The sequence below is a fragment of the Oryctolagus cuniculus genome, chromosome 13 (assembly GCF_964237555.1).
Source record: "Oryctolagus cuniculus chromosome 13, mOryCun1.1, whole genome shotgun sequence".
Taxonomy (NCBI): Eukaryota; Metazoa; Chordata; class Mammalia; order Lagomorpha; family Leporidae; genus Oryctolagus; species Oryctolagus cuniculus.
In genome coordinates, this window is record NC_091444.1 from 29,987,270 (window position 1) to 30,013,743 (window position 26,474).

The 26,474-nt window shown below is 38.7% G+C and overlaps 1 protein-coding gene across 5 annotated transcripts in view; it reads right to left on the minus strand.

Moving 5' to 3' along the window:
- The window catches only part of USH2A (usherin), an 848,241-nt gene that overhangs the window by 166,910 nt on the left and 654,857 nt on the right, over positions 1-26,474 (minus strand). For 4 of the 5 annotated variants that reach the window (XM_070055318.1, XM_008268426.4, XM_070055317.1 and 1 more), the window contains exons 51-55: positions 19,861-20,084; positions 14,891-15,095; positions 10,084-10,281; positions 9,404-9,558; positions 6,543-6,741 (exon numbers count right to left, since the gene is read on the minus strand). In XM_070055318.1, the coding sequence (XP_069911419.1) occupies positions 6,543-6,741; positions 9,404-9,558; positions 10,084-10,281; positions 14,891-15,095; positions 19,861-20,084 (981 nt within the window). Of the gene's footprint in view, positions 1-6,542; positions 6,742-9,403; positions 9,559-10,083; positions 10,282-14,890; positions 15,096-19,860; positions 20,085-26,474 lie in introns of those variants that run through there. The other variant, XR_011381453.1, reaches the window with a different exon arrangement.

The following is a 26,474-nucleotide window of genomic DNA, read 5'->3' on the forward strand; positions in this document are numbered from 1 at the left end:
GATCCAGGAATCCCACTACTGGGTATATTCCCAAAAGACTTGAACATAATATATCAGAGATACCTACACCACCACGTTCATAAGAGTATTGAATACCTTAGCCAGAATTTGGAATCAAGCAAGGTATCAATCATCAGATGAATAGATATAGAAAATGTGGTATATGTATATATGTTATATATATACATATATGTATTATATATATATGTGTGTATAATATATACACAATGGAATATTATTCATCTATAAAAAAGAATGAAATTCTACCATTTGCAGCAAAATGGATACAACTGAAGGACATCTGATTAAGTGAAATAAGTCAGACCCAGAAAGACAAATACCACATGTTCTCTCTTAAATATGGAAGCAAAAATTAAAAAAAAAAAAGAGAGAAAGAAAAAAAGAAATATATGTATACCAGTATTGCTGCAAATATAGTTTGGTAAAACTTTTATACTTTTGTCAAACCACTGGGTAAGAAAGTTATACTACTACAGTTTAATTATCTGCGATTACTTTCAATTTACTATATATGAGGAAATGATCATTTTTCCATTCAATTATTGCTTATAGCTGTTGTCTATCTTTCCACTAAACTAGGGTCTGTTTGCTTTTTCCTTGTTAAACTTCTCATTTGGCAAAGTAATAAGCCTTTCTACTGTAATGTAAATGTAAAACATGTTATCTCAAAATCTATTAAAAAATAAAAGAAAGGGAGAATGAAGGAGAGTAGGAGGGATTGAGAGAGGAAGGAAGGAGATATAAACATAAAAAAATTTTCACTTTCATATTTCCTGTTTGTGTCTCACCCTTAACTTACAGTCATTCTCAATGCCCTATGATAGTAGAAACAAAATGTAATTATATTCAAAATGTTCAAATGCATTTTCCACAAAGAATGTAAAATTGAATTGATGTAAAAAATCATAAAATTAAATTTATTTGATATTTGGAAAAAATAAGCTCTCCCTTTGTTTGATGGTTCCATACATCACAGCCTCAACAGCTCCAGGTTCTACTGAGCCCAGCCAGTCTCTTGCCCTCCATGATAAGACATTGCTATTGTTCTTCATATTAATGCTCCAAAAGTTCAGTGCACGTCTCATAATGCATCGACATCAAAATATCCAAATAAAGGGCCTCTCAAGTTACAAATACCAATGAGATAACTTGATGAATTTCAGTTCTCACTATTTGCTACAAGCTAATTTGCATTCTTAATTCTGTATTTTATGTGAAATTCTAGGCTAGAGGTTAGAAACCCCTCTCCATTATCCTAGTGATAAGATTCATCCCAAGAAACAATTACTAAATGAATTATTTCTTTGGCAGACTCTCTTTCTAAATATAGATTGACATTAGAACTATTTACTATAAGGTTGTCTCTAAGGCAAAAACACATTCTCTTGATTTTAGTAAGAATATTTTCATAAATATTCTTCTATAGAATTCAGGATTGTATTAGATTGAGCCACTTCTCTGAATTTTCAAAAAGGGTTTTCTTCTCTCAAAACAAAATGAGGGATGAATGCTTGGTGCAGTGGCCATAACACTGCTTTTGAGTCCTGCCTCTTCTCCAGATTGCAGCTTCCACCTGATGTGCACCCTGGGAGGCAGAAGGGATGGCCCAAGTACATCAGTGCCCTTCCACCCATGTGGGAGACCCTGGCTGGCTTCAGCCTGCCTCAGCCCTAGCTGTTTGAGACATTTGGGAAGTGAACCAGAGGAAGACTTCTCTCTGTCTGTATCTGTCGCTCTCAAATATAAGAAAAAATTAAAATAAAAAAATTTAAAACTTTTTAAAAATACAAACAAAACCTGGTATCAGGTGGCAGCAAAGTCTGATGTTACTATATACATGATGATGAGGAAAAGGACCTTGCAGAGACAAGGCATTGGCTAGACCTGTTGGGAAAGCGGAGTTAGTGACTGCCCAGGTACAGGGCCTTGGGATAGCTGATATTTTAGAGGAAATGACTTTTCTTTAAATATTAGTGTCTAGACAACATTGATTATAATTTTTTCGCATTGGTATTGATCACTAAGTAGGTGTAGAAAAAGGCTATATTTTTTTTCTTTTGGCCGGTAGTCAGGCACAAAGTTTTCCTGAGTTGGGAAAATAAAAATAACACTGTCATATCTATTTTCACAGGCCCACTGCTTGGTGGGCAGGAGTTAGGTAATAGATGGGAAAATGCAGCTGAGATTTTACTCAATGGCAGAGGAAGACCCTGGAGCTGCTCTGAAGACATTGTCACACCCTGGGTGTTTTTTTTCTATTTCAGCTAAGGAAATGTCACCATTATATTCCCACTGTTGGAGACCAGGGCTGGCTTCATAGTTGTGATCTGTACAGCCAAGCAAGCTCCCATGCGTGGAACTACCCCACACTTACTTCAGTGCTCTGCTTTCACCTTCTGGAAATTCTTACAGATTTTTGAATAAGGAGACCTGGATTTTCATTTGTGTCGGCCCTACTAATTATGTAGATTATGCTGCCTGAGATTTAGATGTGTTCAATGGTAGGATTTTCTTTTATTTCCAATCAAAATGAAATATAATCACTTAGACACTATAGCTTACTATTTAATATTTATTCATTCAATAAATATTTTTGAGTATGTTAAGTACTATGACAAATAATAGGGAAGCATGGCAAACAAAAGTTAATGTCTCTGAACTTAAAACACTTAACCTGCTAGTCAGAAACAAAGAAAAAGGATTATACAAAAAACTAACACCATGAGAGCAAAGATGTGATGGAAGCACACAGTAGAACTAAGTAAAAGTAAAATCCCTTTCACATCTTGTTGTATTGATAGTTTAACCACGTTGTCTCTTGTTTCTTTTTCGAAAGTCCTATATAAATGATATGTTTCAACATAAAATTATTAGTACATTTGCTGTTGCTGCAGCCAACACTGTTGGGGTTATGCTATTTGGCACACAGGGTTTTCATTAACTTCTAAGATGATAGGAAATGAAGGTAAATTGTTCTCTTTGCTAATTTAGTGCTGGTGAATCTTCATTTAAGTGAAATGCAATGATGGGCAACTTTTAATTAATTACTTTGCAAACAATTTCCCCAGATTTAAAAGACACAGAGACTCTTATCATACCTGCTGCTAAAGAGGACATGATTAATTCATTTTTTTTCCTAAGGGTCCTGCTAAATTAGTTAATCCTTTTACCTTCTCCTCTATCCCTAAGCCCAATTAGGAGGACCATGGATGATGTCCTGGTAACCCAAAGCTAAACAATGCAGTAACTGACATCCAGATTGTTCTATACAGGACACTGGATGCATTTAGTAAGAAATGATATAGAAAGGTCTTTTATTGACAAGCTGCCATGTGCTGTTTGCATTAGTGAATATGAGAAGACGATGGCTGCTACTCCTTTGTCCCCATGGTATTCAGCTCAGTGAGATAGCAGAAAATGCTTCAGTTTACTTAAAGCATTGATAACACCTCTAAATAATTAACCGAGGACTTCCTGTCTTCAATTACTTAATGCTTTTTTTAACATCTTGAGAGGATTATAAGCAATTTATGGATTTCACATGATGAGTGCATTCGCCACTATTCCCACAAAGCATTTACGGGATCATGTTTCTAAAGCTTTGAGGTAATTAAAAATAAGCATGGAGACAATGGGGCTGAAGCAAGGTGCTGGCTTTCCCTTCTGTCATTTCTAAGGACCTAGATTTTCAGTCTCCAGGACGACTAGTGCTACAGCTTCATTAGTGCTGTGTTGCTTAGGGAATGCCAAGGTTTTGGAAATGATGAGAAAATCAAAACATTTATCCTAGGGAATTCAGCAGCTTTTCGATCAAACATTTACGATGCAATGTGCAATAAATCTGATTATTCTAGTTCATTCCATGAACTCAATAGAACATTCACTCATGTCATAAAATACTTCCATACTGCATTTGGTCAGTCAGCTAACCATGGAACCAAATTTTCCCTGGCAGATAAACTGCATAATACTATATAGATCTTGGGTTTTAGATTATCTAATGCCTAACACCATTCCTGCTCCACAGAAACTGCATTTAGAAGGCTCTGTAGTTGATACGGATTTCCTCATTCAACAAAACACTTCCTCTTTAGTTCTCTATCACCCTAGTGAAATATTTGCGATATCTTTTAAAAATGGAACGGAGAGATGACCAAATGGCTTCTAAAGGCTTTTCCTACTTTATGATTTTGTAAATATTATAATTATGTGGGAAAACTTTAAAATATCTATTCTAAAAAATGAGGATTCCTAGTATCAAGGTGTATATACGAAATCCTCTCTGACTTGGAAATAATGATTTAAAATGAAAATTAAAGAAAAAACTGGTACAATAAAGGTATTTTAAAAATCGTTGCAATTAATTACTTTATAATTAATGAGGTCACAAATCCTATTAGTTTGCACCTTACAACTGAATTTGATTTGGTGGCATGTGAATGTTGGTTTCTAAAAAGATGTAAACCAAGATAGCTGGCCAACACAATTCAAAGCAAATGCTGGTAAAATAGATAAGTACTATAAGAGGACACATTTCTTTGGTTTGTATCTCAATTTATTAGGAAGGGTTTACTGCTACAAAGTCTTAGTGCACCCTTAGCTTGGCTTTTAAAACTCTGTAATTAGCATCCCATTGTCTATTTCAAATTACTCTTTTGATTTCAAAAGATTCCACTGTATCCTGTCTAGGCTTCTGTTGTCATAATTTCTTTGCTTCTCAGTCTTCTCTATTGCTGAGAGCATCTTTAGAGCAGAGACCTTATTTTGCAGTCTTTAACGTGCTATCCTGAACACAGGAAGCAGGAACATTCCTTTTTGGAGTGAAACAGTATTCTGATTTCTGAAAGCTTTGGACACCTGGAGTAGGTCAGTTTTCTTCCTCATGTTCCAAGGTGGTTGTAAAAACATCCCACACTTACAGCAATATGATGAGAATCCAATAAGTCACAGTGCAATGGTTCTTTAAAATGGTCAAGCACTGTACAAAGGGATGGTTTTATTATGTGAAATAACATTGTTTCAATCACTTGGGATGGTTTTCACTTCAAGTGAAATCATACAGAAGGAACTCATTTGACCATTTGAATTGATGAGGGCTTTCCCCAGCCCTGTTACTATTGATTTAGTTCAGGCTCTCCAGATGGGGACTGCAATGTGCTAGTCCACAATACTCATAGACATTAAGCACCTTCTGTAAGCTTACAGCTCTTTTGGAAAAACACTGGAGGTTCTGTCAATGCCTGCTGACTGTGTGGCATGAAAGTGTGCAGTTTACAAGTAAAAGAGGAGTAGCTTATTTTTCCTATGTGTATAGAGTAATCTTGATTGCCTGGAAAAATTGGGCATATTTTCCCAGGTCTTTCTGCATATCTGTGTGTGTCTTGTTCGCTGTGTTATCAATGTCCTTGCAATGTTTGAGATCTAACAGAAGAAGCTCATTCACTTGAGGAGGTCTTGGAAGGACGTGGCTTGACAATAAGGAGACAGTGAAAGTTTGTGAAATCCTGCCCTAATCTCAGAATGTAAGTTTAGACAACTATTTGTGATAGTCAGTAGACTCCCAATAATGAACTAAATTGTTGAAACTCTTAAAGTACTCATTTCTGTAAAACAGGTAATTCTTGCAGCCCCATAGATTTGTTACGAGAATCACATATTAAATGCATTTATGCCCCCAATTTTTACTTAATGTCTCTTGATGAGTTAAGTGCTATGCTAGGAGCTAGAAGTACAGCATTGAACAAAGTAGAAAAGTCCCTGTTCTCTTGGCATCTACATTTGAGAGTGGTTTGTTGTGGGTATCAAAACACAAAAAGCAAACCCCAAGGTGTTCAGGCAGTGAGAAGTCTATGACAAGAATAAAGCGAGGTGATGGGATGGTGGTGTAGGGAAGCCACTCTATCTGCATGCGTCAGAAAGTGCAACCTCTTCAGAATTAAACCATATCAATTATGAAGGGAATCACACTAGTAATTACCGAACATTCTACTATTATACTGCACTACTCTTAAAACTAATAATGCTATGGTAAATAATATAAATAACACAATTACTATTAATTATTATTAATAACAACAACAAAGTGTTCACAGGCAGTCAACCGTCAACTAGGTCTTTGTATTAATTACTGAATTAGAAGACAAATGTTAGCTGCTGGCTGATTTTCCCTGCCTTCCTGTACATTCTTGGCTATCCTAGTGCCATTATCTATGAGTATATCCTCAGGGAATGAAAATGCATCTTACTGTTCATTTGGGAAAAAAAAAGTTAATACTGATGCAAAAACCCCACACATAATGCATATGAAAGCCAAATATAAATTATTTCTGAAGTTATCTGCTGTTGTGGCTTATTGCTGCCAGTGTGGGCTCTTCTATTAGCATGGATAAGTGGGACCTGACCATATGTCAAGAGAACACGTCCTTTGGAAGTGACCTCATATATCAAACACACACCCCTGGGATGCTCTGCCCCCCTAACCGCAGTGACAGACTCCTCCGGTAGGTTTTCCTTTTTTTCACCTGTGACCGTATGTTGCCTCCTGTCAGCGGTGTCAGTGTAGATGAGACCTTCCCCAACCTGCCTGAGCTGGTACTCTTTAATGACGCCGTTTGGTTTCTCAGGGACACTCCAGCTCAGATGCAAAGCCTCTGCACTTGGTGCTGTGATTCTGGGTGGCAGGATGCTCTCTGGAACTCCTTGGGTAGTGGCTGCAACCACCTGAGAACACAGGAATTAAACAGCAATTTTTTATAATAGTACACCAGGTATCCTGATCAATGAGAATGTCACTTTTGTTTTAAAATGTTGTTGTCTGGCCTGGCATATCATTAGCTGGGGCTTTGAGAAGCAGTCCCCTTTTTTATTCTTTCCCTCCCATTCTATTTAAACAATGAAATCTGACCTTGAATATATTACATAAGTCTCAGACTACCATTTATCACAACAGGTTCAACAACAATTTTGACGGCAGAGTGCAGCCCTCAGTTTAAACAAGTAAAATCTGGCTGGCAGACTGTCTTACTAGAGAACTCTTGCTAACTCTCTTCCATATGGCCCATCAGTGTCTTTGCATTTTAACAGCCTGATTTTGTACATTTTAAGCGCCAGTAAATATGGAGCAAAATCCACATCTGAACTAGCTTGCATATAATGTGCTTTGAATAGTATAAATGGGCAGACTTTTCTGTACCCCTCCTGTGATACTTGGGATGACTTTATATTGTCTGCCAGTGTTCTAGAAAAACAATCAAGTGAGAAGAAAACAATGATAAAGCAATCCATTATTTAGTCGATATTATCAAACTATGACTTTTGGGTAAAAACTGGCTGAATTTTTTTTTATAAAAATAACCCTGATTTTACTTTTTAACCAATTATTTTGGTATTTGCTGAGCATGAGCTGTCAATGTGAAAGGCACAGAACTGTTATAGGACCATTCAGAACATAACTTTTGATTGGCCCAGTTGGCTGCCATCTGTCTAAACGGTGGCCAGCTCAGAGATGTTTCTGGGAGTGTGTTAAACAAAAAGTTGCACACATGTTCTGTGGCTGATCACTTTCAATGATCACGTTTTATTTGGATGGTTCTTGAAGATGCTGCTCTCCCAAGGTTTCAGCCACATAACAGAATCAGAGCTGTTCTTTCTGAGTGCTTTTCCAGGACTATTTCTGATGATGTAGGCTTCAATGAGATGGTTTTTCTTTATTTCCCTCTTTAATTGTCTGCTTGTTTCTTCCCAGTCTCCCTGTTGGGTTCTTCTTTAGTCTTCATTTCTGAGCATTCCCCAACACTTGTCATCCACAGTATTAAGTTTTTGTCTTGCTCTCTACTCTCTTTTGATGAACATATTTACCTTCATTGCTTCAAATGTTCATCCGGATCTTATTGTCAACTCCAGATCCTTTTTAACCCAGTTTCTGATGACATATTTTCAGTTAACGTACCAAATAAATATTTGCTTCCAACACTCTGTTAGCAGCCCTCTTTAAATATTTTTTAAGATTTAAAAAATACAATTTTGTTCTTTCATAAAATTTTATTTGAGAGAGAGAGAAACAGAGAGGGAGGGAGGGAGGGAGGGAGCCAGGGAGGGAGGGAGAACAAACTTTCATTCATTGGCACAAACGCTTGTAATAGTTGGGACTGAGCCAGGACAAATCAGGAGCTGGAAACTCAGTTTGGGTCTCCTCCATGGGGGGAAGGAACCTAACTACTACAGCCAGCACTCGTTACCTCATATTAGCAGGAAGCTGGAACTGGGAGCAGATCTGGGACTGGAACCACGTATTCTGATACGGGCTGTGGGTATCCCAAGTAGCATCTTAATTGCTAAGTCGAACACCTGCCACCTAATATTATTCTTTTCATATTTTCCTCTTTTTTATTTGCTCACAGAGAGGCACCACTATCCACAAATTCCTCATACTTATATCTTTTTAAAAAATTCCCAAGTCTTCCCTTTTATTCTAGATTTTGTCCCCTGATATCTATTGCTCCTTTGTGATATCCTCCATTCTGATTCCTAGAGCTGGACTTCAGGTCTTCATTATTTCCTACCAAAGCTTTTCAGAGGCCTTGGAATCATTGATTTTCTATTCCAGGCTCTTTTGCCCTGTGTTTCAAACAGCAGGCGATTTTTGTTGAAATGGTGTTTAAAAACAAACCCCTTTCAGTTGAAGGATGGTTTGGGAATTTTTATGGATTTATAAAAGATTACTGGCTTAGTTCTTTCTTTGATGCTATGACAAAACACCTGAGACTAGGTAATTTATAAAGAAAAGAGATTTGCTTTGGCTCACGGTTCTAGAAGCTGGGAAGTCAAGATCAGGCTGCTGCAAGTGGTCAGAGCTGCAAGCCGCTTCAACTCCTGACAGAAATGGGGAGGGCATTGCATGTGAAAGACAAAACACTAGGGCAGCCTCACTTCATTGGAACTCTCTCTTGTAGTAACTAATCCAGCCCTCTGAGACAACTGGTTTGCTCAGGTTTGTGAGGCCAATCCCTATGAATGAGATGCCTCTTAGTGGCCCAATCACCTCTAAATTGGGGACCAAACCTCAGCATGCGTTAGGGTGGGGACAAATGAGATCCAAACAAGGCAATTACGCTAAAAGCATAGTTGGGTGGGGGAAGAATATGGAAGAAAACATTATCTTGGTTCAAGATCTTATTTGTTTTTTATTAATATATTTCCCTTATGGTGAGCTCTCCTGTCAAGCCTAAATATTAACATCCAATGAAAGGAACACATAAACACCCTCCTTACCTCTACTGAAGGGGCACATTGTTTTCTGCTATTAGAAAAATCACTTGCAAGCTGAATGCTCAAGCAGTCTTCGCATTGGACTCTTTCTAAGGTTGAGGCAAACTCCCCTTACCTGGTTACTGGTGGCACAGCCAGCAACTGTGCAAGCTTTCAGTTGGTATGAATATTCCCGAAAGGGCTGAATTCCCTGTGTATCAGAGAAGCTCAGTGATGTTCCCCGAAAGCATTCGATCCCATTTCGGAGAAGAATGTAGTAAATAATAGGACCTAAGTAAGCAGAGAAATGCTGTACTTCAGTGTCTTATCTAACTATTAACTGTTTGCAAACCACTTACATGTCTTTGTGTTCTGATGGAATGGCATACTGCAGCATTATTTAATTTTAATTTGCTATTAGATGGTTTGCTCAAGCAGTTCTTAATTATTCTATTATGGCAGAGACAGACCCTTGACATACATTATCAGAGTCATTTATGTTTATTTCTTTTCATGGCCAGATTTACTTTCAATATTCAAACTATTTTGCCTTCCGTGAACATGCTTGGTTTATCTGAAAGCAGTTCACATGCAAGCTCAGATTCGGTCCATTTTTAAAAAAAATTTTATTTAGGCTAAAAATGTATCAGGGTAACACCATGAAGTGTGTGACTGGTTGGCACATAGCTGAGTTCCCTCAATCATCCATATTTTCTAGTGGTTGGATGTATGCCAGTTGAATGCAGAATATACTCATTTCAATTCTTTTATGGATTTTTAAGACTATATGTTTCTATGTTTCCAGTAGCTTAATACCATTTGGTTGTATAGGTCTCCTCCAATTTAAGACAATTGTATCTTCAGGGTCGCCCATTTTAGTCCATCGGGGAGGACTCACTCCTTGAGGCACATCTTCTGGTGTGCGGGCTCTAACAGCTTTGCTGTATCCTCGCCCATAGCTGTTCCAAGCAGAAATCCTATACTCATACACTGTGTAGGGCTCCAGGTTCACATCTGGGGAGACAGACAGCAGGTAGTAAAGTTTTTGTTACTTTAATTTTTTTACCATCATATTAAGAAGGAATTTCGAGACCTTTAAACTTTTTTTTATTTGACAGGTAGAGTTATAGATAGTGAGAGAGAGAGACAGAGGGAAAGGTCTTCCTTTTCCGTTGGTTTACTCCCCAAATGGCCGCCACGGCTGGCGCTGCGCCGATCCGAAGCCAGGAGCCAGGTGCTGCCTCCTGGTCTCCAATGTGGGTGCAGGGGCCCAAGCACTTGGGCCATCCTCCACTGCCTTCCCGGGCCACAGCAGAGAGCTGAAATATACTGGTTGCCCCTCTTCCAGTCCAGCTCTCTGCTGTAGTCTGGGAAGGCAGTGGAGGATGGCCCAAATCCTTGGGCCCTGCACCCCATGGGAGACCAGGAGAAGCACTTGGCTCCTGGCTTCAGATCAGCGCACCGGCTGCAGCGGCCATTGTGGGGTGAACCAATGGAAAAGGAAGACCTTTCTCTCTGTCTCTCTTTCTCTCACTGTCCACTCTGCCTGCTTAAAAAAAAAAAAAAAAAAAAAATTAAAAAAAATAGAGAAATATAGATACATTAAAGAAATGCTTGGAAAATAAAACATTTAGACGTGTAATTAGATGTCAATGCTTTAACAAGCTCATGTTCCCTTTCTTTCTGATAGGATTTCCAACATTCTTTTATTGTTTTATTATAAATTTTATCAAGTGTTACTTTCCACTATTTTGTTAATATTACTTAATTAAGGCATCACATGAATTTTAATGTATTCGTTATAAGAAGCAGGATTTAGAAATTATCTTATCATGATTTCATATTAGTGAATAAAAATACATTCATGTTCCACTAACTAGCTATTTCTTTCTCTCTTCTACCAAAACCAAAAACAACCAACCTAATTAAAACAACAAAACCAAACCTGCTGACTTTTTCAGATTGGCAAATATTTTATTAGATACTAATTCATGAGATTCAACTATGGCCCCAAAGTCTTAGATCCATTTTAGGCTTTGATAATGTAAGAAGAATGAATGCTACAAATTTCCTCCAAAAGATTACCAGAAAGTTTTGATTTTTATTTAAATTTCTTATTAATTTAATTTCCTAATTTATTTTGTTGGGTTTGTAGTATTTCTGTATTTGTTTATTTTTGTGTAGTGGTTTCTGGCTATCACACCAAGGATTGGACGCACAGTTTCCTCTCCTTGGCTGTCTGGCTATTGCTCTATCTATGTTAGGTGTGGAGTTCTCAGCCTATCCAGTAGAGTTATCTGAGCTAGATTCTTTCTACATGCATCTTCTTACATCACACTGCACTATTGTATAGAATTAGGAAGAAAATAAAATGCAAAAATTATGTAGCAGAACCTCATAAACCATGAGTCACTTTACAAATACAGAGGATTATTTCTGCCTCCATTTTCATAGGTTAAGAGGCTATCTGCCATTTTTTGCCTGAGATGATGATCCGGGGGTCTCCAGACTTCCCTTTATTCCTGATTACAGACCTCCTGATTAAAAACTATAGTTCTCAGTTTTTTTTGCAACATGATGTGGTCACTTCATCCAGATGTCAACATTCTAGGGAACATGGAAGAGATGTGAACAGTGACTGCACCGTTTTTTAAAGGAGTTTTTAAATTTATTATTGGAAAAGAAGAGTCACACACAAACACAGAGAGCTAAACTAAGAGAGGGAGGGAGGAGGGAGGGGGAGGGGGGAGGGAGGGGGAGGGAGGGAAGGAGGGAGAGACAGAGAGAGAGAGAGAGGAGAGAGAGAGAGGGAATATGAGAGATATCTTCCCTCCACTGGTTTACTCCTTAAATGACTACAACAGCTGGAGCTGGGCCAGGCTGAAGCCAGGAACCATACAGGTACATATAGGCCTTCCACATGTGTGGTTAGAACCCAAGCACTTGGACTATTGTACTCTGCCTTTCAGGCACATTAGCAAGAAGCTGAGTGGAGGACCCAGGACTCAGATCTGTACTCTGATATGGGATTTTAAAGATTTTATTCATAGTAACTTCTAGTAGGCAAAGTGATCTGAAATATGGACCTAAAGGCTCTCATAATTTTACATCAGAGGGTAGAAACATCTCTTCATTTCTGGAGAGGGTTACTGCAAGTATGTCTTGAAAGTACTTCAAAATCTTGACCTTGATTACAAGGAACAAATAAAAATAGAGAAATCTGTAGATGGAAACCCAATAATTTGAAGCTGACAGTCCATGGATTACATCTGTAAAGCAGGAAAGATTGAAAACTCAGAAAATTGTCCTTTATCCTGACACCTTCCTAGTTAAATTCATTGCAATAAATACATTTCTTGCTTGTATACAGTGAGTTAAATCCAAATAATGAAGGGATGGTACACAAAGAGAACTCATTCATGGGGATATTTCCACTTGACAGGGGTGATGAGACAAGTGTCCCAAGCACAGCACACTTGGCAGAAGTGGCGAATTGTGTAATGTACCACAGAAGCCCAGAGGCGAGTGGGCGTCTGACATGAGAAACAAGGAGAACCTGGACCTTCAGCTTGAGAACAATGCTAAACGACATCCCAGGTGGGAGGGACAGCTTGAGAAAAGTTTGGAGCCTTAGCCTGTCCAGAATATGTCACTTAGATGTATTCTTTGTGACTAGATTATAAATGACACACACACACACACACACACACACACACCCCACCAGAAACACATTCTGTACGGATTTAAGGAGATAGACGTACTTAAACTTGGCAGAGTTTCTGAGCTCAGAGCTAAGAACCAGCATTCTGCATATATTCAGTAGGGCAAGAGTGCTTAGAATTTGATGCTTTGAATAACTGTGAAGGTTATTGTTTTTTTTTTTTTTAAATAAGATTTTACTTACTTATTTGAGAGGTAGAGTTACAGACAGAGAGAGCAAGAGACAGAGAAAGGTGTTCCCTCTGCTGGTTCAATTCGAAGCCAGGAACCATGAGCTTCTTCTGGGTCTCCCACATGGGTACAGGGTCCCAAGCTCTTGGGCCATCTTCTACTGCTTTCCTAGGCCACAGCAGAGAGCTGGATGGGAAGAGGAGCAGCTGGTACATGAACCAGTGCCCACATGGGATCCCAGTGCCACAGGTAAAGGCTTAGCCTTCTATGCCACAATGCCAGCCCCAAAGCCATTGTTGTTAAGATAAATGTTCTTCTTGGGGAAATATCACATCTGGATTTACCTCCTCCTTAGGATGAGGCTGACAGATTTTGTTAGCAACCAGACGAGTTCCACCCTTCCTTCTGCCTGCCTGCATGTATAGCAATGTTCATCCATTGCATTCATTTAAAGTTGCCTTCAAACTTAGGAGAAAGAAAATTAAATTCATAATTAATTCACTAGATATATCAGAAAAAACCATATAACCTATGTTCTTTACTCTCTAGAGATTTCTTTAAAATAGTATGCATCTTTTTTTAAACAGACTTTGGGGACAGAACCTTTGGCACAGTGGGTTAAGTCACTGCTTCAGATGTCTGTGTTCCCTATCAGGGTGCCTGGTTCTAGTCCCAACCTGTTTCTTATTAATATGCACCCTGGAAGACAGCAATTGATGGTTCAAGTACTTGGGTCCCTGATTCCCATGTTGGAGACCCAGATGGAGTTCCTGGTTCTGGCTTCTGGCTTCAGCCTATACCAGTCCTGGTGGTTGTGGGTGTTTAGGGGAGTGAATTAGGTGATGGAAGGTTCTGTCTTAAATACTTATGTTTTTGGGATCAGTTTTATGGCATAGCATGTAAAACCACTGCCTATGAGGCTGGCATCCCATATGGGCACCAGTTCCTGTCCTGGCTATCCCGCTTCTGATCCAGCTCTCTGCTAATGGCCTGAAAAGGCAGTGGAAAAAGGTTCTAATGTTTGGGCTTCTGCCGTCCACGTGGGAGATCGGATGAAGCTCCTGGCTCCTGGGTTTGGCCAGATCCAGCACTAGCGATCACCTGGGGAGTGAAGTATCAGATGAAGATCTCTTTCCCTCTCTCTCTTTCACTCTTTCAAATAACTAAATAAATCTTTTAAAATATATTTATTTACTTATTTGAAAGGCAGAGTGGCAGAGAGAGGGAGACACAGTCACATAGAGGAAGACAGAGAGAAATTTTCAATCTGCTGGTTCACTCCCCAAATGGCTACAATGGCCAGGGTTGGATCAGGCTCATGCTAGGAACTGGGAACTCCATCTGGGTCTCCCACATGGGTAACAGGGACCCAAGTACTTAGGCCGTCATCTGCTGCTTTCCCAGGTGCATTAGCAGGGAGATGGATGAGCAGCAGAGCAGCATGGGCTCCAACTGGCGCTCTGATGCAGGATGCAGGTGTCACAAGTGGTGGCTATGCCGCAATACCACCCCCTTCTCCCTGCTTTCTTCCCTGACCGCTGTTGTCTGGTCTTTCAAATAAATAAAAATGTAAAACAAAGAAAGTAATTACCTTGTAACCAGCCGGCCCACAAGTATGATGGAATTTATGATATTCGACTAAGGAGGGATGATGTCAGAGTGAAATAAACTTGCTTCAGCAACTCTCATTCGCCTCGTAGGCAGAGCAGATGACTCACTTTCTGTTTGTTACCTGTGATGGAGTAGGTGTTCACACTAGCCGTGTGCACAGTCTCCTCAGCAGACGAACACGTTTCTTCATGTGACAGCTTCCCTGTGGAGTTGTGAGAACCTCGTACCACGGTGCAAATGTGCCTGGTCAGGTTGAAGTCACATCTGCCACAATGTGCTGTGGCTTGCACAGACGCTGGGCAGAGAGCCCTGCACTCCACGGTTTCCTAAGTCAGGTGGAAGGGGGAAGGGGAAAGAGAAGAGGACTTCAAAGTTCCATTTAGACATACACAGGGGAGATCTTAATTCTTTCAAATAAATTTGTTTTTCAAGTAGTTGCTAATAAAGGTATACCTCAAAAATTTGTACAAAGACACGAAGGCAGTTTGAATACTAGAAAGAGCAGCTACTTTGAAATGACATCAATTGGAATTGAAATCCTAGTTTTCAACTTCCTAGCTCTGTGAACTTGAGCAAGTCACTTATGCTCCTAAGCCTCAGCTTCTTCAGTGGGAAAAACAGAAATTAAATTTACAATGAAGGTTGCTATTGAATCAAGTGTGAAATAAATGCTTTGTGACAAAACACATAAATACTTGAAATTTAGCATATACCACAAACAACAACAGCAGTTACTATTACATACTGTTACTCTGACAACATACCAGGTAATTCAAAATGTTCATGAAAAATGCATGCTATAGGAAACTGTGTTTGTGGGATCCAGTGCTGTGATGTAGAAGGTTAAGCCTCTGCCTGCAGTGCTAGCATCCCAGATGAGTGCTGGTTCATGTCCTGGCTGCTCCACTTCCAATCTAGCTCCCTGCTAATCTGCCTGGGAAAGCAGTGGAAGGTGGCCCAAGTAATTGGGTCCCTGCACCCACATGAAAGACCAAAAAGCTCCTGGTTCCTGGCTTCAGATTGGCCCAGCTCTGGTTATTGTGGCCATATTGGAAGTGAACCAACAGATAGAAGATCTCTCTCTCTCCTTCTTTCTCTGTATTTCTGCCTTTCAAATAAGTAAATAATTATTTTTTAATAAGCAACTATGTGTGGATTTTAATGTTGTTTTGAACCAAAATAAACTTTTAATTGAATTTTCCACAAACTTTTTTAAGTACCATAGCTGGTTTCTCCAAAACCATGGCATTTTAGATAAAATAAAGGCTGTGACATTTGAAAAGTTGTACTCCCTGTGCTGACTGGAAAATTGGATCCATAAGAAATATTGCTCACCCAGGTTTCAGAAAATCTAAATATTTCATAAATATCATTATAATTATTTCTATTTATAATTTCTACAATTCTATTTTTTTTTATTTTTGACAGATAGAGTTAGAGAGAGAGAGAGACAGAGAGAAAGGTCTTCCTTCTGTTGGTTCACCCCCCAAATGGCCGTTATGGCCGGAGCTACGCCAATCCACAGCCAGGAGCCAGGTGCTTCCTCTTGGTCTCCCAAACAGGTGCAGGAGCCAAAGCACTTGGGCCACCCTCCACTGCCCTCCCAGGCCACAGTAGAGAGCTGGACTGGAAGAGGAGCAACTGGGACTAGAACCCGGCGCCCATATGGGATGCTGGCGCCGCAGGTGGAGGATTAACCTAGTGAGCCATGGTGCCTGCCCCTAATTCTATATTTCTATAATTATTTCTATTTATAAATTTTTCGCTGATGAGTATCTAGATTGTTTTATAGTCATTAGTAAATACTAATATGCTCTAATAAGGGGAAATTAAATACTTAGTCATCTCAGATTATAGGAACTATAAATAAGGTAATGTTCACATGATACATAGATCTACTTTGCTTGATTTTATGCATGATGTATTTAAATATTTTTTGCTCTTAAAAATTGATTTCTGTTCAACTTTCTTGCATAAAATAAATTATTTTCAACAAGTTAATAAAAATAAAGCTGCTTCAAAAAACATAGTGGGACTTGCACATAAAAATAGAAAAGAGTACATTTGCATTTGTCTCCATACCCTCTTAAAGCCCAAGAAAATGAGTTAAATATGAGGAGTGCAAGGAAATAGGAAGGAAAATAACATATAGGACAGCACAAAGAGCTTTGGAAGCTGGGAAGTAGATGGATATGTCAGAGACAACACCATGGGCTTAGCAACCTCCATCTCTCCCTCTTCTCCCAAGGAGCATGGGATCTTCAAGCCTGTCTACCAGAGAGGCCCCCTGACCAGACACACCCACGTGCACAGGGTACAGAAAGGATGGAGTCTGGACTCAGGTACGCTCCTTCAATGCACAGTTACCTACTCTCTCTTGCATTGTGATCCGAGGGCTGTTCGTAAGGCATCACGATAGGAGGGATGTAGATGGCTGAGATGCTGCTTGTGGAGGGCTGCCTAACTCACACTGGACATTATGTGAAAATCTAAAATGTGGGGCTGGGATAATGGCGTAGCAGGCAAAGCCGCCACCTGCAACACCGGCATCCCCTATGGGTGCCGATTCATGTCCCGCTGTTCCAGTTCCAATTAGCTCCCTGCTAATGGCCTAGAAAAAGCAGCAAAAGATGGCCCAGGTGATTGGGCCCTGCCACTCATGTGGGAGACCTGAAAGAAGCTCCTGGCTCCTGGCTTTGGCCTAGCTCAGCACTGACCATTGCAGCCATCTGGGGAGAGAAACAGTGGATGAAAGACCTCTTTGTCTCTATCTCTCTCTCGCCCTCTCTCTGGAACTCTTTAAAATAAAGAAATAAATCTTTTTAAAAAAGAAAGAAAAATTAAAAAGCAAATTCTCTTAAAAGAAGGCAATTTTAAGCATTCTCATCACAAAGAAATAAAAAAAAAACACAAAAGAAAGAAAAGAAAAAGAGAAAATAGTAACCATGTGAGGAGATAGAGATGCTAAATAGTTTAAATGTGGAGTTCACTTTTCAATACATACATATATCATACCTGGATAGGCAGGTGTATGTGCATATGTGCAACTTAAATATGGTTAGATTTTACTAGCAATGTAATTCTTTGACAAAAAGCCATTTGGCCACATAATTACCCTACTGTGCTCCCCAGTAATGGACAGGCCAGCTTATGTTCATCAAGCTTTCAATCAGCCTCCAAAGAAAAAATTTTAAAACATAGAAAAAATAACTCAGAGGAAATAGAAACAAAGCAGAGAAAACAAGAAAACTAAAACAGTACCAAATGAGACAATTCAAGAAATCAAGTCAATGTTAAAAGAGCAACATGATCAGATGCTAAAACAGGGTATTTCATGAAAGTATGTATAGTATTTCAAAGCAGGATGCTATGAAAAACTAACAATCAACAAACAAGAAAGAGCCCTTAAAATACAAATTTGATGGCTGAAATGAAAAAAAACAGAAAAGGTAAGGGATAAAGTGAAGGAATATTTTATTAAGCTGAAAAAAAAATGAAGAATAGGTGAAGTACCGCAAAAAGGAAAAAAAAAAACATGAAAAGGTCATTCATTGTAGGAAGTCTAATACACAACTAATTGGTAAAAATAGATAAAAGGGAGCAAATTAGCCATGAAATAATAAAATAACACCTCCTAGGATGGAAGACCATGAGACAGAGGCTGAAAAAGTTCATAAAAACACATCAATAACAAAAACAACATCCACATAGAGGCATATTTTTATGACATTTTAGAAAAGATAAGAAAAATATCTTAAAATGTTTCACAGGAAAAATAACAAGGCTACTTACAAAGAAACAGGGGTCAACAAGCAGAAATGTCTTAAAAACTCTGATTGAGAATGACTTTTTTTTTTGAGTGAACATGACTTTTAATGAATTGCCTATCAAGCCAACTTACTGATCTAATGGAAGAGTAGAATAACAATAATTTCAAATATTAGCTTCTCAAAAAAATTCTACCTTCCAAGCACCTATTCCTAGGAAGGTAGTTTTCCATAAGGAGGGAAACTTGGAGTCCAAAATATAGAAGAATCAACACCAGAAAGGGTTGAAGGAAGTCTGAGTTGATAGCCCTGGAGATTGCTGGACCAATTAGGTAGAAATACTACAGTGATCCCATCCAGACAGTAGCAAAGATGGAAGTCTCTCTAGAGAGAGAGATCTTCAGGAAACAAAACAGAATCCATAGATTGAACTTTACTGCAATTCACTACTTGATTCAGCCCAGAGAAATATTACCTGCCTCATCATAATTTAATCAACCTTATGTGTTATCTTATTTATTGCTATGAAGTGCTTGCTGTGGGCTTAACAATTTCAACAGAGTTAGTTCACATCCTAAAGTGTATGACATCCACACAACAAAGATTGTGAGTTTCCTTATTCAGCAAGCATGCTTCCACTGTGTACAGTCAAGACGCTCAGTACTGGCTACCTTGCAACGACAAACTTTTACATAGCAGATGTTTGTTTTTTAAATGTCAATAATCCTTTCCTAAAAAAATAATGGATTTCTGGAGTCCTGGGTCATGTTTAAGGCATAGAAGCATCATAGCATATAAACATAAGTGAATAGATCCATAAGCCTATTTACTTTTGTGGTTGACAGGGCATGTGCTCGTCTTGCAGTGTCTGAAGGAAAATGTTCTAAACATAGCTAAGTGAATTTGCTGGGTCTAAGAACTCTATCGAATGAAAATAGCAGATTGTGATTGGAGGGGGCCAAAGGGAAGAAGCAGGAATCTCTCTCCTTCTCCATCCACAGTACCAGGAGGTATAAAATGGCACCTTGCAGAGACCCCGGATGACCTGTGCAGGCACGTTCAGCACACAGACTTTCAGTCCTGTGCTAATCTGAAGTGTTAGGTGAAGCTTCCCCGAGAACGGCTAATCATTATTAATTCCTTTAGAATTCATTGCAATAACATCAATCATAGCAAACTCATTCGGTATTAATATGGATGTAATGTGAAAATGAATAATGCACACAGGAGTTTTTATATTCCTATTTTAGAAAAATAGTTATGAACAATGTATTTCTCTTTCCATTGTCAAATCAGCACCTCCGAGAGGTTTTCTATCAATTACCTTCATCACCATTCCAGTTGAAATCTTGTCAGAGCAAACATATTTCAAAGGATTATATCCAACTCCATTACAGCATTTCTGGCTCTTTGGAATAAGTTCAGTCTCACAGCATTTTGCTGGCACTGGGTCATTCTTTTTAACATGTGCTTTAGACTCTCCACTGGAAGCTGAGCAGCATATGGTATCTGACACATTCACATAATCCTGCCCACAACAGAACATCCCTGCAACAATAAAATGTTATATATGAATATGAAATAAAAAAAGGGAGAAAACTGAGGCTGCTATAAAGTGTAGAATAAAAATGTCACACTCGGCCAGTTGCCACACTGGTGCAATACCTAAGGTGGAATTTGCCCACCAAGGTGATTTAAACGTGCAGTGAGCGTCCTTCTTAGCAAGAGCACGAGATGCTAATTAGGAAAAGAACACACAAGTGGAAGTGTTGGGAAATCATTCAGCTGGGCCAAACTTCACCCATGCTCCATAAAAAGAGATTGGGTTTCTGTCATGAAACCTGTTTGCCCAATTTGGGATGATAGCATCTTACTGCAGAAGATGGGTAGTTAAATGTTTGAGAGAAAGAAAGCTTGAGCAACATGCAAGGGAGAATAGATCCTGCCCCTCCCGCCCCTCCCACCCCAACCCCGCCACCACGCATGGGCTCTGGGATAAGAGGTCAGGGATAATGGGGAGATAGAGCCATTCTAGAACTGGAAACCCCACAGTAGAAGCCTTGCAAGGCTTTGCCTAGCTTTTTCTGGGGGACACAGATTTGCCTTTTACCGATGCAGCAGTGGCGGTAACCATTCTTTCTTCACGAGACAGATTTGGCATTCAAAACCAGCTGAGCATGTTCCCTGATAAGGCGCACCAACCAGCCAGTGACTTTTGAGCTTTGCTCAGTTCTAGACCTATCAGTACATATGGCTGAGAGGTTGGAAGCAGCAGCAGAAAGACCTTGCTGGGAGGATCATGAATGCTCACATCTCAATGAAAGACACATGTGCCGGAGAATGCCGACTGACTCTTTTTCTTCCCCATATCAAATTCAGTTTAGTTGCCTGTGTTCACATCATTTGGATATTGCCATAGAAGCGACACAGCAGAAATTTAGACATAAAAGCATGAATAAATAAACAATACTCTAGAGTCAGATTAAGCTAGAAATTAAGGTGCCTATACGCCATGTCACAGTGCTATCATATTAGAATTTATATCCAGTTATATAGCAGCATAATGTGATGAATTATTTATTTTAATTCAAATTTTGTTTATTTATTATTAGTCTCTACTGATAACATAGAGAACTTCAAATTCAAAGTGCCCTGGGGTCCTGAATTGTTTAATCTGGTTCCGTACAAACACCTATATTATAAAAAAACACTCCTAATAACAGACCAAAGAATTTTTAGTGCCTTTTAAAAAAATCATTGAAAATAGAGTGTGGTTTGGCACCAGCCTCAAGGAAGACGTTTATTCATAGGTGGCTCCAAAGAAACTTTTCTTTGATCATTCAATTAAGAAGAAAAAAAACAAATTAAAAAGAATTTATCTGTGATTAATGATACATACTGATCATCACAGATTTTTGACATGCAGTATTTATCTAAACATGACAACTCTTTAAGATAATTGTCTCAAAAGTAACTGTTTTATTAATTATTTTAGTTGTTTCAGTATTTTCTGGAAGAGTTCCCTCAAATGTACTCAGGGCTATCTCATAATCTGAGTCCTGATGATGGTGGGTAAATGTATGTGTACACACACACAGGCACACACACATACACAGAGAGTAAAAGCAAAACCCCACAGCTTCAAATTTTATAATGTTTGTACATTTCTCTACTGCCTTCTGGTTCTTTACTGTCATTTTTTTCTCTAGCAATTTTCTTAAAAGAATTCATGTTTCCATTTTAAAGAGCAATCAAACTCTGAAACCTGGCCCTCTCAGGAACAGAATATTTTCTCTTCCTCTACTCTCAAATTATTTCACGGTTGTACCATGCTTTAAGTAGAAAATCAAAATGCAAACACTGACCCAATTCAAAACTCCTAATCAGTCATCTGATCGCTCTGAGGGACTTTTGACAGGTCAATGAAAATTTTGACAATGAACTGCTTTTATTCCAGAAAAAGAAAGGATGCCTTCTTTCACAAAGAGCCTCATCTTTGTTTTACTGAATTGAAATTTTCAGCCAAGATTTCACCCACATAACAAGAAGTGACTCCCTTTCTAGTTTCTTTAGTAAACCATTACTTCTTTAATTATTATCAACCTTGTTCCAGCGTGATAAATTGCTAATTACTTAATACCCTAATCAGCGTTCATTCTTTGCACAGATAAACTGTGACAGTGCCATTAATTTAAATAGTAATTTCACTTAATGGCCAGAACGGCACACCAGATTTTTATGCAGCATTTTCTGAAGACTGCATCCATCACTGCGATATTCTGACATAAAGATGTCTGACGTGCACTAACTCACTTAGGGAGAGCAGATGTTGCAGAGCAGAGTTTGGTAGTAATTCCCATAGTGCATCACTTCAGCATGAATGAGCTGCAAATTCAGAGACAGACAATCTTCCGAAACTGCATTGCAATAACTTTTGACCCCTACCTAATTCATCACATGTAGCACTTGACTTTTGCACTTTGACACATAGAGTGCACGATTTTAAATATGCCCAAAGAAAAACAAAATAGGTCACGCATTATTGACAGACTGTCCATTCTTCCAGAGGCTCTTCATTAAATTTGTACAAAGGTAGAGAGCTTCTTTGAATAAGATGCAGGTGTTGTTAAAGTGGTCCTGTACACAGTGAATTAGTGGACGTGAAGTTTTCAGATCAAACAGAACATATTGCCTTTCCATATGGCATATATATCTAATGAATGCCTTCCATTGCATTGGATATAACTGAGAAAATTGTGGAGGAAAGAATTTTATGCTCACAACCTTATTACTACTTCAAGTATGTTACCAACATTTCTTTAATGTCCATAACCGAGAAGGAAACATTTATGAACATATTTACCTGATGAATTTCTAAATAGTTAAATCCACAAAGCTTTTACTCTGTGTTTTTTTTTTTTTTCTAAAAGAAGACCAGGAAATATGCACCACACTTTTGAGAGAAAAAGAGTACTAAAATAAAAAAAAAGAATGGAATATGACAAATCATTGTGGAATTCTAGAACTGATGGTGGGGATGACATTTTAACACAGAGAATTTTATATTTTAGGCCTAGAAGAAATAGGGGGAAAAATTTGTTTGTGATTACTCATTCTTAGGACAAATGAAAAGTTAGTGGGTAGAGAATGAAAGAAAAAAATCCAGGTTTGCCTTTACCAGTAGATGGCTCTGTGACCACCACCACAAAACAGAATGAAGGGGCCGACTAGATATGTTCCCCAAGTGCTTCCAATATATTGAATAGCACTTATAGGTTACATTTTCTATAAAAATATCATTATGTTATATGGATTTATATATATATATATATATATATATATATATTATATGGAAATCTCCCTAGGAGGTATTCTTTCAGTGTAGCTCTTGCGCCATGGATTTCTGTTCTTCTTCCCTCTTTGCCAAGCTCCCTGCATCTATTTTACAAAACATCCATTTTACTGGTGGTAATCGTTCATTCCACTGAAGTCAGAGCCCACAACCTGGAGACTCAGTGTTTTGTTCAGAAGCAATTTCAACCTCGAGTTTCATACCAAAAGCTGCATGGACAAAACTCATAATAGAAATAAGGGAATTTATCCCAAAGGAATAGCATGGTCAGTTTCCCATAGCTAATAGGAAACCGTGTCCTCTTTGAATGAATGAGAGGCTTTAATTTTCACCTTTTAATTTAAGAGATATAATCAAGTCCAACTCAAGATTAACGGCATAAACAATAAAAACCATATAAGCAAACACTAAGAAGAAAATGAGTAATAGAGGTTTAAAATATATTCCAAGAAAATGGTGAAGAATACAGATCCACCGGAATGGCAAGCATGACTTTCATCCCGAGATACCTGCACAGCACTCCTACACAACTCATCTGCCCAGAGAGAGCACTAAAAACATAAACGCTACCCCAGCACTTCTGTTCCAACAGCATCTGTTAATTCACTCCATTTATAAAATACATATTGACAAAGACAACTGAACTGGGACCAGGGAGATTTGATTTGGTGTGAGAAAGTCAATTCAATGTGATTTTGTTAAAGGGCTCCTGCAGGCAAATAAAAGAGTTTAAGTAATAAAGTACATAAAGAGATGTTTTACGAGCCAGCCTTGTCTCGTGGCAGGCACACAATGCCAGGCAGGGAGAGAGGCCAGGCTTAGGAACAATGTTCTGAAGGCCAAACACTTGTGTAGCAGGTTTGATGTGTTGCTAGGCTGAGGAGAAAGAGGGGCACATGGCTAGTCTGGGAGGTCATTAAGGTCACAGTCATTGGGGTGACAGGAGCAACCGAGTGGAGACAGGGAAAGGACATGTGGAATCTATTTTCACTGGAACCTGCAGAGAGGTCAAAAGAATAAATACGGATGTTTCGATTGTTTTCCTTTTTGAAGCAAAGTGTCATTCCTTCAGTCCACCGTGATCCCCAGCATTATGTTGGTGCAGGTGCACAGCCTCATGGGAAACTCTAGAGCTCATCTTGGAAGTTGAGGAACGGCACAGTTTTAAAAATGTTGGACCACGCAGGGCATCATGTTAAATTAGGAAGTGATCCAGAAACTAGGGTTCATGGGTGGACTTCAAGGGTGTATAAAGTTGCAGGCACATTTCTGTGTCATTCTGTATATTTTTATGCAAAGTGAGGGTTTATAACTTTCAAAAGATTTTAAAGTGAAGAAGATGGAGAACCATCGCCCTAATGGACTGTGATCTCTGCTCCCCTTCTTAGAGCCCATGCATTTTACTTTATGGCAACGGTGCTCTGACTTCTTTCTCTTTCTTTTTCCTTCACATTTTTTCTATCTCAATATAACAAAACCATTGTGCTTTTGGAGTATCCAAACAGAATCTTAGCCATTTTCATAGTCACATATCACCAAGAACATCTCAGATATAGTCCCTGCACAATGCACATTTATTAAATGAAGGAATATGGCTACCGGCAAATAAAAAAAAAAAAACAGATGAACAAAGACACTAACATTAGACACGTGGCTATTTTAAAACTCTGACATATTCTAGCATAGGGGAGGCAATGTGTTTGCATCACCTCCAATACTATTTTCAGCTACTTTAACAGAGAAGAAGGTACTGATAGTCGCAGTATAGGTTAGCTAATGGCCATGATTTTCATCAGCGGGTCTCAATTTTAGTTTTAGGGTTCCCTTATACTTTTACAAATTATTGAGGACCCAAAATAACTTTTATTTATATAACTCAAAGCTCTGATTTTTATTGTTAGAATTTAAGATAAAGTTTTAATATATATATTTATTAATTTGCATAAAACAATAAAGCATAATACATTAACATACTTAGGAAAAATAAATATTTTCCAAATGAAAAAATTAGTGAGAAGAATGACACTATTTTACATTCTTGTAGGCCTCTTTAACTCCTCATTTAATAGAAGGCAACTGAATCCTATTTGTTTCTGCACTTGATCTGTTGCAATACCACATGCCGTGAAACCTCTGAGAACTCCATGGTAGCCTCATGAGAGACTGAGTTAGCAAGATAGACCTTAAGAACCATTGCCTTAGAGCCCAGCACTGATACACAGCACATCTTCTAATTTTCTCAAACAGGTATGGTATGTAATCACCGGCAGATTCTATGCTGTCTCTCTGCACCCCCAATCATTCGTTAAACCTTTGCAGCATTATGATTATGTTACATTGGGGCTGCTCATCATATTTAATGAACATCGATTCAGTTTGAGTCGGGGAGCATCCAGGGCTTGTCCATGTACAGACACTTCCAGACATTAACAGCATAGACTCTATAGCCATTTGGGTGGAGTTAGAATTCCTTCTTAGCCACATAAGCAAGAGATTCATGGGCAAATCTCCCAATCATCCTTACTGGCAACAGACATCTGATTTCTAGTCAGTGGAAAGTTAATAATAAAAATATTTGCTATTTTTAGGCCTCATTAATGAAAAAAAACTTCTACACTTGTTATTCCATGCTCTTTTCCCTCTGGCAACAGGAATGGACCCAACAGCTACTTACTGAAACATCTGCATGAGTTTGGGGCCCTCAGTTCTGTTCAATCTATAACATTCCATTCTTGGTCCACAAAACTCATGTCCTTCTTACATTCAACATAAAGCCTTTCCATGCTGAAAACTTCCAAAGACTTAGTCCAGCATTAACAGAAGTTTAAACTCGGAAGTCTTATGTTAGGGGTGATGCATTAATAGTGAGTGTTTGATCTGATAATGGCATCTGAGAGGTGGGTCTGGTAGGAGAGCTTAAGTCGTCGGGATGTGAAATGTTATAGAATAGAGTGAAACCAAGCATTGTGTAGTTCTTGCGAGAGAGGTGGTTATTTAAGCTGAGTTCAGTAGTACTCCTGTCTCTGCTTCTGGGATCACCTCTTGATAGTTCCTGTGTACCAACTCTGTCATTGCCAGCTTCCACC